The sequence below is a fragment of the Lontra canadensis genome, unplaced genomic scaffold (assembly GCF_010015895.1).
Source record: "Lontra canadensis isolate GAN:19392208 unplaced genomic scaffold, GSC_riverotter_1.0 scaffold2, whole genome shotgun sequence".
Classification (NCBI taxonomy): domain Eukaryota; kingdom Metazoa; phylum Chordata; class Mammalia; order Carnivora; family Mustelidae; genus Lontra; species Lontra canadensis.
In genome coordinates this window covers 4913882-4928573 of record NW_022630996.1, presented here as the reverse complement: position 1 = coordinate 4928573, position 14692 = coordinate 4913882, and the positions used below count along the sequence as shown (strand labels likewise).

The 14692-nt window shown below is 53.2% G+C and overlaps 1 protein-coding gene across 2 annotated transcripts; it reads right to left on the bottom strand.

Moving 5' to 3' along the window:
• Window positions 1-96: 96 nt before the first annotated feature.
• LOC116873406 (transient receptor potential cation channel subfamily V member 6) lies at window positions 97-14413 on the bottom strand. Of its 2 annotated transcripts, XM_032867225.1 has the most exons (15): window positions 14033-14413; window positions 6781-6878; window positions 6513-6635; window positions 5998-6135; window positions 5610-5708; window positions 5289-5464; window positions 4756-4902; window positions 4459-4671; window positions 3935-4021; window positions 3758-3834; window positions 3352-3517; window positions 2933-2999; window positions 2286-2554; window positions 1158-1264; window positions 97-866 (listed from the first exon to the last, which is right to left on the bottom strand). In XM_032867225.1, exons 1-15 carry the CDS (start codon window positions 14158-14160, stop codon window positions 587-589), a joined length of 2175 nt encoding a protein of 724 aa, XP_032723116.1. In that variant the 5' UTR covers window positions 14161-14413; the 3' UTR covers window positions 97-586. The 2 variants fall into 2 exon arrangements, with proteins under 2 accessions (XP_032723116.1, XP_032723125.1); XM_032867234.1 differs by lacking the exons at window positions 6781-6878; window positions 14033-14413 and having other exon boundaries at window positions 5998-6130; window positions 6513-6625.
• Between the last annotated feature and the right edge of the window lie 279 nt (window positions 14414-14692).

Below are 14692 nucleotides of genomic sequence, written 5' to 3'. Positions count from 1 at the left end.
GTGAGACCTCAGTCTGCAAGGAGGGGCTGGGAAGGCCTTGGAGGAGGAGCACAGGGCCACTGCCAACAGGCGACACCATCCAGCTGAAGGCACAAGGGCACAGAGCAGGGAATGACTTTATTGGAAGGTAGAAGGTGGCAAGACTCAACCAGCTTCACTCCACCCCCAAAGTGGTACCTGTCCCCCCCACTCATGCTTTCCACAAGCCTCCCTCCCAGCTGTCTGGAGCACCCTGGGAAGGGCTCTCCCCTTCCCACCGTAACACTGGGGTAGAGACGGCAATCCTGTCCTTAAAGTGCTTTGCTCTGACAGTGCAGAGTACTTCCGTAAGGCCGAAGAGCCACTCAGCTTGGTGCCCCCTGGCATCAGCCCTGTGCGCGGGGTGAGGCGAGGGCCACCTCCCTCCTTGGTTTCCATTCGCCCCAGAGCTGAACGAGTATTGGGACCTGGGGCGGTTATTCCCAGCTGGCATTCCTCAGACTGCATTCTGCTTTCCCCCTGGACCCGGGAGATCAGACCTCTGGGTGTCTCAGTGTTGTCTTCGGATGCCCCAGGAAAAGGAGAGCAGCCATGAGATGGAGCGCGCTCAGATCTGATACTCCCAGCCATCCCCATCTTCCAGAGCCCTATTGGTCAGGCCCCTCAATTCCCTCCTCAGGGTGCCTTGCCGGAGCCTCTCCCAGTTGGTGCTGCTGCGGGAGGTACTCCGAGACACGGAGGGGGTAGAGAGGGACAGGTGGGGGCCAAAGGGGTGGCCCAGCTGCAGTTTTTCTGAGCCTTTGTCCAAGTCATCGGAGCCCTGGGTTTGGAAGGCCTGCGCGTAGCGCCGCACTCGCTGCCTGTTGAGATCCTGTCGATCCTCCACCCTGTGGAGAAGGAGGCTGTGAGGGACAGCCAGGGATGGAAGGGCTGGTCCCGGACCTGGCCTATGTCCTATGCTCACTGCCTCCTGCCATACTGGCCTTTTCGTTCCTGTGCAGCTGGTGTGCACCCCACCCCGGCACCCCCTGCCTTAGCAGCAGGGATCCAGTGTGGGACGCTCAGGTCAACACAGGTCAGCAGGCGAGGGGCCCAGGGAGCGGGCAGCCCACATGGGGACCCTGGGAGCAGGAGGTTGTCTGAGCAGAGGGGCGCCCGGCCCTGCATGGGTCACTCACCGCAGGAACCAGCGGTCCCCCAGCCCATACTCGCGCCCACAGATGCCCGAGCGAGGCCACAGGCAGCGAGGCAGCTTCCGCTCCAGCATCACCGTGGTGGCCACTACCTGTGTGTGGGGACAGAAGGGGCCAGCAGAGGTTGGGTGCAGACTGAAAGATAGAAGGGTGGGGAGAGGAAAGGGTGCTGGGTGGAGGAAGGACAGTTAAGCAAAAGCTAGGAAACAGAGGAGCTCATGGTCTCCAAGAAGGGACAGACGACACCCCTGAGCTGGGGGTGGGTGGTGTCAGCTGGACTGACCCACTTCCATGGGAGTCAATGGAACATGAGCCCCGCAATTCTCTGCCCTGTGACCTGACCTCCATGCTGATCCTGCAGGAGGTTGAGAGACCTCGGTCCAAGGAAACAGAAACGAAGGCAAAGCAAAGAGAAAGGGATCCTCGGGGCCACAGGATATTTTGATCCTACAGACATAAAGTCCATTTAAAAATGCTAATATCTTACTGATAGATCTAATATCAATACATTTGCATGGAAAACATATTTTCCTGAGCAAACCCCATTTAGCCAATTTAGGGCCTTTTAACTGTGTTTCCTACACAGCACAGCTAAGTGCCATTCAATTTGGGGGATGTTCATTTTTAATTCTGTTGAGAGAAATTATTTTCTAAAGTATCTTTTCAAATGATTTGATTCATTTGAATGGTCTTCTGGCTCTATAACGATGATCCTACTGAAGATTACTTCTGTTACTGTGGGAAGTTTTCATAGCACTTTTTTTTTAAAACCAGTCCAATTTTTCTGGGTCAGATTTTACAGACTAATTCACTAAATGCACTTTTAGTCTCCATTAGCTTTATTTCTTGTTGGTTGATTTCTTGTGGACTCTTCTAGAAAGCCTGAGGTTTTAATTTTCAAGAGAACTATGAAGAATTCTTTCCAGCTATCCAAGTACTGCCGCAGTAGTGCCAGTCCAGTGCTTCTGGACGCTCTGCGTTATTCTGTGTACTGTACAGTGACCGTGGAGACACGTGTCGGGTCAAAATATCCTGCTTCTATGTGAGCTCTCCCCAGTCCCTGGCTGGGAGGGAACGACCTGCACGAACCCTCCCAGCCACCAGGGGGCTCACCTGCGCCCTCCAGAGCTCATCCCGCTCATGGGCCACCCGCCAGTGAGTGTCGCCCATCATGGCGATGAGGAGGTTGAGCATGAGCAGCGTGGCGATGATGGCGAAGGCAGCGTAGGTGATGCTGTACATGAAGGGCAGATCCACGTCATAGTTGGCAGGCCCATCGATGACCGTGAGGAACAGCTCGAAGGTGCTGAACAGTGCCATGGGGTAGTCGTAGAAGTGGCCCAGCTCATCGGGGTCCTCTGTCTGGAAGATGATATAGAAGGCTGCTCCACCCAAGGGGATGGAGGGTTACCATGGCAACCACATACGTGACTGGACCACGACCAGCTCTTTGCTGCCCAACTCAGTCCCACTTCCCTCATCTCCGGCATCCCCACCCGGCCCTCTGTGGTTCCATGCTTTGCGTTCTGAGATTCCCTTATTTTCTGGATGGCTTATCCCGATCCCAGGAGCCACATCTCCATAACACTCCCAGTTCTGTCTCACCCCCAGGCGAGTTCCATTCTCAGACATTGTATCTTGTAGGCCTTGTATCTTGGCCTTCCATCTCACCTCCCCCAGGTCTATCCACAGCCATTCTGGGTTCTCTGGGCTCCTCCTACCTCTCCCCACAAGGGCCCTATCCCGCACAGGTGATTTACCTGAGGCAAAGCCCAGGATGACCACGGCCATCAGCCAGCAGAACCGCATCAGGTCGCCAAAAATCATCTAAAGGAGGAGGAAAAGGAAAATACCTCCACATGGGTCCCCTGGACAGTTGTTCCTTGCCGCCTCTCACATGTCTCCCCAGGAAGCCCGACAGTTCCACCCTCCAGAGGTTAGACACCACGGCTGCACACCCAATCTACTTGGCTTGTTTGGGTACAGCCCTTGAACTGAGAAGGGTTTTTACATTTTTAAAGGAATGCAAAAACAAGAAGGAGAAAAAGAAAAGAATACACAAGAGAGACCCTATGTGGCTTGCAAAGCCTGCGAATCTGTTATCTGGCCCTTTATGAAAATGTCTGCAGCAGCCGTGGCTCTAGGACCTCTCTCTAGAAAGCTTGGAGGAGGCACAGACCTTCTGGATCATGATGGTGAACGGGCCCAACATCTGGAATCCTCGGGCGAAGTACATGACATTGCACCAGCCCAGCACCAGCGCGAAGGACATGGGCACCACCTCCCCGTTGGCATTCATGAGCCGCATGACCATGGTCACCAGCACCATGCAGGCATAGGTGATGCTGGGAGGGGAGGGGACAGAGAGGAGTGTGAGAGGAGACTGGGATTATCCTGGGACACAAGAGCAAGAGTGGCTGAGGGAGGCAACACCCACACACTCAGATTTGGCCTTTGCAAGTTCAATACACAGGGCCACACTCATCGCTGGAGAAGGCTTCTCAGTTTTCTCCAGGGAATGTCCAGGGGTCAGGATCCAGGGAATGAAGGAAGGGCAGAGAAAGGGGGAGAGAAGGGAGACTCACATGAGGACGTGAAACGGCCCCCCAAGGATCGTCTGTCCAAAGAAGCGAGTGACCCCCACCCTGAAGATGTCTGGAATCTGGAGAGGGGCCAGGAAGACACAAAGGCACTTGTAGCCTGGGGCTCAGACTGGATCCCTGGGGCAAGCAGCCCCCTCCTAGATCCTGCCCACGCCTCACCTCTGCGAGCAGAATGATCACAGCTCCAATGACGGTCACCAGCTCCCCCACCAGGCGGATGTCATCCTCGGGGGTCACATAGGCCTCCTGAGAGGGAAACATGGTCAGGACACTCAGGGTTTCCGTACATCCACCCCGCCCACTCCTGGGCACAAGTCAGTTTCCCTGGGTAGGGTCACCAGCCCTGTCAGATTCTTTTTTTTTTTTTTAAGAGTTCATTTATTTATTTGACAGAGAGAGAACACAAGTAGGCAGGGTGGCAGGCAGAGGGAGAGAGAGAAGCAGGCTCTCTGCTGAGCAAGGAGATTGTCTGGGGGCTTGATCCCAGGACCCCAGGATCATGACCTGAGCCAAAGGCAGCCGCCTAACGGACTGAGTCACCTGGGCGTCCCATGTCTGTGCCTACGTATTTGAGAGCTGGGCGCGGGGAGAAATGGGGGCTGTCCAGCAGGAACGAGATGCGGGTCTGAGAAAGGGTGGACAGCAGATCCCGCCCGGAAGCTCTGCTGCTCCTGAGGTGTCACCTGAAGCAGCTTCTGCTGTAGGAGGGTGTTGTCGCGGGGACCCGTGTGGTTATTGGTCCTGGGCTTGAGGGGGCGGTAGACGCAGCACATGGTGAAGCAGATGATGTAGAGCAGGTAGATGGCGCCCAGCACGCAGAAGTACGGCCGCCCGTATCTCCTCCACTTGAGGCTCACCAGCTCCTTCACGGGTGTCTGGTCCAGGATCTGGCGAGCCTTTGGGGGAAGAAAAACAGAGCAAGCAGCTCAGAGACCCCGACTCCACCCCGCGCCGGCTCGCTCCCACCCAATGACCCATACCTCCCGCTTCTTGGTGGTGACGATAAGTTCCAGCAGGGACTGCTCATCCCCGGAGGAGTCAATCTCCGTGAGGTCATAGAGAGTGGAGGTCAGCGGCCCGTACGTCCACTGGATGTGCTTCCGCTTCTGCATCAGGTGCTGGAACATCTGGGGGGACACGGCAGTGAGTCAGAGGGTCAGCGTGAGGAGCGGCCACGGGAACCACACCTCCCAGAGGGCTGCGGCGGGCTCCTGGCCACTAACGGGCAGTTCACGAGCCCCACGCCTCTGCTGCGTGAACCTCCTTTGGTTTCTGCTTCTCCCTCTTTCCCACCAACCCTCTCAAGATCGCAAAGAAGAGGACAGGCCAAGGGAACAGCACTTGGGGTCGCCAGAGCAGATATTCTAGAGTGCCCTTCTCCAAGCTCCGGATCAGGGAAGCCTGGGGCCGAGCATTTAGCCACGGAGTTGGGAGTAAGGGACTGCGCCCTGTGGGGGGCTTGAGAGGAAGGGTCTTTAGAAGGAGGCCACAGGGCCCAGGGAGCGTCCCTCACCACAGTGTTGCCCTCCACGCCGGCCAGCTTGAAAGGGGTGAGGCCCTGGTGATTGGGCACGAGGTCCAGGGACTGCAGGTGGTCCCTGCGCCCATCGTAGGACAGCAGCAGGTTGTACATTTGGCAGGCAAAGGTCTTGTTGGGCTGGAGGATGAGGATGTGCAACACGGTGTTTCCTGCAGGGGACACAGGTGTCGCATGGCCATTGCACTGAAGGCCCTGCTGTCCCCCTGCTCACCCCGAGACAGGCCTGGGGGCTGTCCAGGTCCCTGCCCTCACAGCCCCCAGCATCCCAGCTCCCCTCCTCACCCCAGCTCTTACCCAGGGAGTCCTGGGCCCGGATGTCAGCTCCATGCTCAATGAGCAGCCGCACGATCTCCTCACTGCCCACGCAGGCAGCAAAAGACAAAGGGTGCTCCCCTGTGGACACAGAGGGCTCCATGGCATGAGTGCCTGATGGGATGGGCAGTGTCCCTGAGCGACTGCCTCCTTCCCCCCACATCTGAGCTCTGGGCTTGGTGACATCTGTCAGCAGAACCAGAGGCAGGGATGGAGCAAGCGCCATGGGGAGAACTGGTTCTGGCCTTAAGCCCTCTAAGCCTGACCCCTTCCAGCTTTCCCCAGGGTTGGAGCCCTCCTCAGCCCCCATCCCTTGGCTCTTGCCCACCTCCCCACGCCCCTTTCCTCCCAGCCCTGGCCCTGCTCCCACCAAAGTAGATGAGGTTGCGGGGGCTGCGGCGGAAAGCTGTGCCTGTCGCTCTTGCAGAGACGCTGGCCCCGTGGGCAAGAAGGGCTCGCACCAAGTTCACGTTCTGATTCACGATGGCTATGTGCAGTGCAGTCTGACCTGGCCAGAGAGAGCTCTCAGTCATGGGGTCTGTCCCCAGGATCCTGCGGGGTTCCCTCCCTTATCTACACCCTGTCCTCCTTATCAGGGCAGCCCAAGGGGTGTGTGTGGGGGAATGGAGCCCTTGGGCTGGCAGGGTCCCCAGGGAAGCCAGCTGCTATCTTCTCCTCCTACTCTAGCCCCCTTGCATTTCAGGGGGCTGGTGCTCTAATGTCGTACAGTGAGGATGATGAGAAAAAAGGGAGATGGAGAGAAGCATGAAAACTAGGGGTCTCAGACTCCCTCTTTGGTTTCCCCAAATTACCCACCACAGAGACTGACTTGAAATATCCAGCAGGTCACCCCTTCCCTCCATCTTGGGCCCCTTGACCCCTCACCCTCATACAGCTTGGATGTCATGGGCTCGAAGACCAGCTCGGGGGTGGCCTCCATCAGCACGATGGCTGCCTCCAGGTTGTCATAGAGGGCTGCTATGTGCAGTGCTGTCTCCCCCATGGCTCCTGGGATTGACAGAAAGAAGAGTCATGTGGCTTCTGTGGAGCAGGGGGATGGTGACAATAGGGACGTAGCGGCCATGGGCAGAAGGTCTGGGCTATACCGGGAACCTCATGTGTGGGTACAGGTGCTGAAGGCTCTGCCTCTTACCTCTCTGGTGCATGTCACAGGCCTCGTACTTGAGTAGCTTGTTGAGAGCCTGCACATTGTTCTCCTTGGCAGCCAGAAGGAGAGGAGACTCCCAGATCCTATGAGGGAAAGGAATCAGAAAGATGGCAATATTGACCATGCCCAGTTGTGCAGTGAAGGGAGATGTCTTGGCTCCCTCACGTACAAACCATGCACCTCAGTGGCCTTGACCTTGATCCAGGGAAGTGAGGCTATTGGGTGCCAAGCCCTGTCTGATTTTTTTCTTGACCAGTTAGTTACCCTCAAAGCAACTTTTCCCCCTTTCTGTTTGTGGAGCATCAGTACTGGTTTCCTATCCCCTAGGTGCTGGGACCAGAATGTGTGTGAATGTGTTATCTGCATATCAAGTATGGAGGGGAGGAGTTTTACTCAAGTACTCACTCACCTCCTGACCTACTGACCTCTGGAGCAACCTTGTTTAGCTTCACTAAGTGCCCTGTGATTATCCCCCAAGATAAGCCTTGTTTTCATGGACTAAGGGTACAAGGAATTCCTCCCTCATATTTGTGAAGGAAGTCAACATGCAGAGGCTAGCAGATTTCCTCCAGTGGTGTGATGCTCTCCTTTCTAGACCTTCCCGTCAAAGCCCCTTGTTGCCAGCACTTTCCTCCTGACAACCGTATCCTCAGAGCTCCATCAGAAAACAACAGTAGATCTTTTTTTTCTGACCCTTAAGTCAGAGTATACTCTCTTCCTACTTCTTCCTACTCCTGTCTGCTTCTCCCTTGTGTAAGGAAAAAAAAATCATCTTCTCTAATCATCTCTGACTCACCAGATCCTCTTTTGAGCTTTATTCCTACAATGAACTAAAAACCTAGATTATAATCACAATTTAGCCCAACTAAGACCAATGGGGCCCCCTTTATTCAATTTCTCTCTTGGCCCAAGGTCACGGTCTTTCCATGGGAGCTAAATGAAATAACACCATTTAGCCATCAATGGCCCACTATGTGAATGGGAGCTCACACACTGACGACTAGTGGCAGGAAATTAACTCCAAGAGCTGGGATGGTGGTGGGGGAGGTGGTCAGGAGAGGAGGAATGAGCACAAGACTCACATCTCCCCAAATGTGGGCCCCAGCTCCTCACCCCCCATGCCATATGGACAGTCACCAGGTCGTGTCAATTCAACATTTAGTGCTCTGTCCCCACTCGATCCCAACCTCCTTGTCCCTGTTGACCCTCATCAATTCATGTCTTCATTCTCTATTCTGCCCCTCATGAGCAAAATATTCCAACTACAGTTTCCCTATGCACTCTTTACCCCCGATCCATCTATACCCATGTTGCCATGGTGCCCCCTCTAAATGGCAGTACCATCATGGCTTAGAAAATCTGCCTTCAACGCTCACAGAGAAGGAACACAGAGGTCCTTTTTAGCCTCTGTGCACCTGCCTTTCCACTCTCTCCTCCCCCATTCACTCCTCACACCTGATGTTCTGTCCTCACTGCCCCAGAACACCCTATTCTCCTGATGCCTCTGCCACACACTCCTTCCACCTGGAACCCAGGGCCTCCATCTCGCTGTGTTCATTGTCTGTTATGTGACCCTAATGCCTAGGAATGTGTTTCGCGTATGGTAGATGCTCTCCCACTAGCTGCAGAACAAATGAATTTGTAGCAGTGCCAGAAGGTAGTCTGGCCTTAATGGCCCTCCTTATTATCTCCATTGGCCACCCCCGAAGCCAACCTTAGGTAAACATATAATCTAAGTAAAAACCAGTATGCTTGATATACAAACACAGCTGCAAAGCAAATTTTCTACATCCCCTTCACCACCGCCACCATCTTTCCGACGATTTGCCCAAACCCCTTCTTTAAAAATGTTCGAGAGCCAGCTCTATCCCCCAACACACACACACACACACACACACACACACACACACACACACACACACCAGGGAGTTTTCTATGCTATCCTCTGGCCCTTTATTTTTGCATCTTTCACTGTGTTATGATTATACTATCTCTTCCTGTACAATAGGGTTGCTTAAGGGCAGAAGTCAGTCTCTTTCTCATCTTTATATCCTTTTGCTGCCCTCCCTCAATCAGCTTCTGCCTTTACGCTCTATTTGGACCAAAGCTAATGGCAAAATTAAAAAGGGATCCAAAGGGGCTTCTTACCCAAGTGCGGAATTCCACTCCCTGCTTCCTAAGATATGAGTGGGGACGCTAGTTGGTGGCCGGCCTACAGACACCCCTTTTGGTCCCTACACAACTCTTAAGCCCACAAATGTCCCCAAGAGCGTCCACTGCTACGTGCTCTTTTCCTTGCTGCCCTTGTGACCTGGGGAACAAGGAGTTATTGTCCATCTGAGCTTGCCAAATAAATATTCAGGATGCTCCATTAAATTTTAATTTGAGATATACAAGCGATAACTGTTTAATATAACTATGTCCCACGTGATATCTGGACATACTTATAACAACAGCTTATTCATCATTTATATGAAATTCAAATTTAACTCCATGTCCTGTACTTTATCTGGCAACCCCAGATAAAGTGAAGAATCACCTTATGACCCAACCCAGCAAAGTGTGTAGAGATCTGGTCTCTTCTGGGCAGCAAACTCCAGAATCCAGCAAAAAAGGGGGCAGCGTAGAAATGGTTCTGAGGGATAGGAGCAATTACTTGCAATGGCATCAGAGGGCCACAAGGGGACAGCAGAGAAAGCCCTCTGTCAAGTTCTTGGCAGCCAGGCTGACCCGTCCAAAAACTAACTACTCCTGGGACCCATAAAAAAGGTCAAGAGCAGACCCATCCAAAGACTCCCATGACTGAGATACAAGTGGTTTCTACCATAGCAACCCAGCATAGAAGTTTAGATCTAGAGCAAAATCTATGCATCTTCACCAGGTCTCTGCCACATACCTCCCTAGACCAGGAAGAGGAGATACTGATAAAAATATGTTCTGGTTTGAATGGTTGAATTATACTCATTCCCTTCCAGGGGAAATTTTGATTTCATTTAGTAGAATACTTAACATTACTGCCAGACTTACTTACATTACTTACTTACATTACTGCCCTCTTACTCACAAATAGTGGTTTGGAGCTGTGGCTCTCAAGCAGGGGTGAGCCCCTTTCCCCACCCCAAGGAATTTGGCAAAGTCTAGAGACATTTTTGGTTGTCACAACGGGCGTGGGGCAGAGGGGTGCTCACGGCCTCTGGTGGGGATGCTATTAAGAAGCATCTTAGGCAGGTCGGTCTCCTCTAACAAAGAATTATTCTGTCCAGCATGTCCACCCTGCCAAGGTAGGGAAACTCTGAGCTACAGGTAGAATTATTCATAAACCATCTGAGGATTCTTCACATTAAAAAGAACGAGAAATTCTTTATGTGTGTTTTCTTACAAATCATTAAATATTTAACTAAGAGGGAAACAAAAAGGTAAAGCCTTTTGAGCACTCTACTGATTGAGTAGCAAAAGGAAATTACGGAGGAAATCTGAAATTATAGCAGTGTGGAAGCTGTTTTCAGGAAGTAGAATGTTTTAATTTTGCCTGACCATTAATTATCAAATTGAACGGTTTAGTTTAATGTTAGACTGGTGAAAATTGTACTGTAAACCCTTACCCATTTTTTTGACAGAACACAAATCTCTGATCCTCCCCACTGAAGTTTCCTCTGGGCCACCCCACGAGTCTCTCTCCTTTCCTTTCTCCCTGTTCCCTGCACTCCGTCCTCTCCTCTCCTCCTCCTCCTCCTTATGGATGTGTACACGGATGTGTACATGTCTATGTGCACATGAGCAAAGTTTTCTATTTGGTTGCTGGAAATACGACAGAATTCAGAGTGCCTGGAAGGAGAATTCAAATCAGAATTTTAGAGCTAGGAAGTTGCTAGACACCTGGTCTATCTGTTCATGTTCCAGATGTAGAAAGAGGCCTGGAGTCCCGAGGTGACCTGTCTAAACAAGTCAGAGGCAGAGCTAGGACGGGACCCTGCTCAGCCATTTCTCTGTCCCTGTTCTCTGGGTTGATGGGCTTTGAAGAGGGCTGAGAGGCCCAGGGGGCTGTGTCCACGGGCATCCCCTCAGACAAGTGTGACATTTGGGAAGGGGAAGGCAAACACAATGTGGGAGCTCAGTTACAAGTTCCCGGGTGGATACAGCTCTGAGAAGAGGAGGTACCCAGCCCCTCAAACTCCTGCCAACATGGGGTGTTGCCTTTAGACTACCATGGTTTTTATCACAGTAAATCTCATTTCTTAAATGTGCTTTTCAGCTTCCAAAGCAGCATCTCCCTTATTATCCTTCTTGCTCCTGACAGCCCCGTGACACAGTCTGAATGATTCATTTTTCAGAAAAGGAAACTGAGGCAGCACAACTGTGAGGAGATCTCGCAGAGTTAAACGCAGAATGCTCCGCCAAGAACCTAGCCTCGGGCTCTCACCACTCAATTATGTGGTTCTTCTAGTTTTATGGCTCTTACCAATCTTTCTCAGGGGAAGGGGGTCAGCCCAGAACTGTGACCACAGATGCGGGAGAGGGCAGTCCTGTGTGGGGAGGAGGCACACACTGGCCACTCATGGGCCACTTCCCCCCAGCTTGGGTTCTTGGCGACTAGATGAGGAAGCCAGAGCTCAGGGGGAAAGTGGTTATTTGTAGACTTGGAGTTGGGCCACCCTTCCCAGTGCTGCAGTTTGAGCTTGTGTGCCTGCAAGGACGCAACTGTGTGTGTTTACTGAGGCACGGAGTCCCGATAGACTGGAGAACCCCAGAGCTTATTTTTCCAGACACATCACTTCACATACATGTATGTACCCAAACAGAGAAGAACTTCCAGTGATCATCACAGCCTTCTCACTATCCAGAGGGAGGGAGAAGTTTCCAGCAACAGGGTCAGGTGTGAGCCTCTGGGAGCTAGCCAGCATACCCCACACCAGGCAGAATCAGATACCGCAGCGTCCTCCTCTGTGCACCCATGACAACTGCTTAAGCCCTTCTTGGTTAGGACACCCCCCAAGTGCACCTGTCACCCAAGTAGATGCATACTGGTGCATTTTGCCCAAGAGCAGCGTTGTCATGTTCATTTTCTGCAAATCTAGCAGAGTGCTTTATGATCAAAAAGTAGTTAATACATTATATCTCAGGAAATAAGAAATTCAAGGTCCAGGGAGAGAGGAAGAAGAAAAGGGAGAAAGGTAATTTCAGCTTGGGTCCGACAATGTGGATTTAAGTAGAGGTGGTAGTGAGACGAAAACTCAAGACACATCTGCTAGAGAGAGAGAGGGATGCTGGGCTCCTGACCATCCTGGAGAGACCATAAAGCCTTCCCTTCTCACTGGACTGTGGTCCAACCCCAGCCCCAGATACCCCAACCAGAGGTCCCCTGAGCTGTTGGCACAAATTCTGACTTCATCACTTGCTCACTCTGGGCCTGCCTTGTCCCCCAGGGGAGAACAGGCCCTGCTTCCCATATGTTTGGGTTATAGAAGGTGAGGTAGGTACTCCTTACTTTGTTTGCTGCTTTTACCATCAGCCCGCCTCCTTGCCCGTCAGTACTGTCCTCACCTAGACGGCCTCTATTTATCTAGTTGCTTGCAAATCTTCCCTAAGGCCACTCACTGCACAGCCTAGGATACTTCCTTTTCTGGCCATTTCCGTGTCCTTCCTGGGAGTGCCCACCAGGCAGGGAGTCAATACTCCAGGCTCTGGGGGGGAAGGAAAAGGCCAAGAAACTGTGGAACCAGACAGAGAGATCGGGAAAGTGGCAACATCAGGCCTTCATGGACCAAGGCTCCTGGAGGAGGCCCACTCTATGGTCTGGGGAAGGGATAGGGGCAGAAAAGACCAGTGGAAGCAGCCAGGCTGTGGTCCTTCACTTGGTCTTGCCTTGCTGGCACACTGGGCAGCTCTGCCGCCCCTACCAAGCCCCAGGCCTTTCTGTGCTCTGTATCTAGCTCCCCCAGCCCCAGGGTCCTGAGTGGGAAGGGAGGAGTAGAAGGAACCAGGGATGGCCTCTTCTCCAACAACAGTGCCCTTCTGTGCTGAAAGATGTCATCAGCCAAACATGCACTCAGCCCCCACTCTCCCAGGCCTGGGGGGAGAGAAGTGGGTGGCTGGTGTGAGAGTCGGGAAAGCCAGAGCTTGGAAAGGAGCACGCCCCCAGCCCAGAATCCTGGGGCAAAGGCAGAAGAAACACAGCCACTCCCAGTCAGGCTCAGGCAGGCCTCCGCTCTCAGAGATGGAGAAAGACCCTCAGATACAAAATCCTTCAAAATCCTTGGGCTTTCTTCTATGAATTGGATGTATTATCTGCCTTGTTAGGGACCCCTGGGGAACACCAGGACAGGAGCACTTCCTGCTAGCATGCCAGCTCTCGGGTGGGGAGGCCCGGGGAGTCTTTGGAAAGGCCATCTCCTGTGGAGACAGCCTCAAGCTTTTTCCTCTCCTCTCCCTCCCAGGGGGTGAGGGAGCAGACATCAGAGTTTAGGGATGTTTCAGGGGATGGAAGCAACAGGTGCAATATTCTTGGGGTTCAAACTTTAGAGCCTCTCATGTTGCTTAGCCCAAATGAGAGAGTGGGCGAGCACTCTGGTACTGGACCCATACCCTTCCCCCAGTAGAGAGTCATGAACCCCAGGGCTGGGTCCCTGCTTTGTTCAGCTCCGTGACCCCTCAGTGCCTGGCTGATGACCGTGATAATGCAGAGCAGTGACAACCACAGTCACACTTTATCTCCTGTGGTTACTAATGTCTGCAGTTCCTTCCTGCCCTAGTCATTCACTCCTCTATGGGTACATGTATGCATTGCATATTTCTGTAGGAGAGACTGCTCTAGGAGCAGGGAGTAGAGAATTGGGGCACTGTCCTGACCCACCAGCTCCTCAGGGGTGGTGGGTCCATGATGCCATAATCTTTCCAAGGCCCAGCAAGGTAGCTGGCCTTTAGGGAAGTACAAGAAGCTTACATAATTGAATAGGAGCTTAAAGATAGTGGGCCCCTGTGTCAGGGCCAGACCCCTCCCCTCCTACCGGGCATCCTAGGGAGCTCTAGCCCCAGAGGCCAAGACCTTTGAGACAAAATAATCCCAAGGAGCCTGACCTGGAAGCACAGTGTGTTCAAATAGCGGTGTCAAACAAAGACTGAGAGAGTGTGGGGTTGGGGGGAAGGAAGGGTAGGGGGAAAGGGGAAGGAGGAAAGAAGAGGAGCTGGGAAGGGGTAAGGGGCATGTCTGGGGGTGCAGAGGAAGCAGACTGAAGCTTACCTCTTCTGCTGCTGCAGGTTCTGCTCATCTCGGCTCTGAGCCCACGACTCCTGTCTCTGGAACCATCTACAGAATTTTCTCCACAGGCAGAGAATGAGCCCCTTCTCCTTGGGCAGCGGCAACCCCATAGAGTGTAGGGCCGGCTCCTTGGGGGGCTGAGGCCAAGGCCAGACCCCAACAGGACTCAGCCTTGGGGCCACATCAGCTCCCCCAAGGGCCGGCCTGCCCTCTCCCTGGAGAGGTCCCGTCTCCCAGTCTCCTGCCTCCTGGGGTCCCTGCAGAGTCTCCCTGAGGCCTGAGCCAGACTGCAGAGGGCTCTGAGGTTCCTACACTTGGCAAAACTGAGACTCCCTCCCCTGGGGCTGGCTCCTCCTCAGGAGCTCCTCCCGGGAGTGAGCCCGAGCTGTGCAGACACTCCCTCCTTCCTCCCAAATTACCTGAGATTTAAAGAGACAGGCCGGCAGACCGGCCTTCCAGCTGAAAGATGGACTTAAACCCCTTCCCCTCCTGGGTCTCTCTCCCTGCCCCCAGGCCAGTCCAGAAAGGGGAGGTCTTCAAAGATTGGAGAGGCCTCCTTTGGACTTTGGGACACCTGATGACCTTTTATAGAAAGACCTGGACAGGTCAGACTAGACTGAGAGATTGAATGTGGGCCAGGAG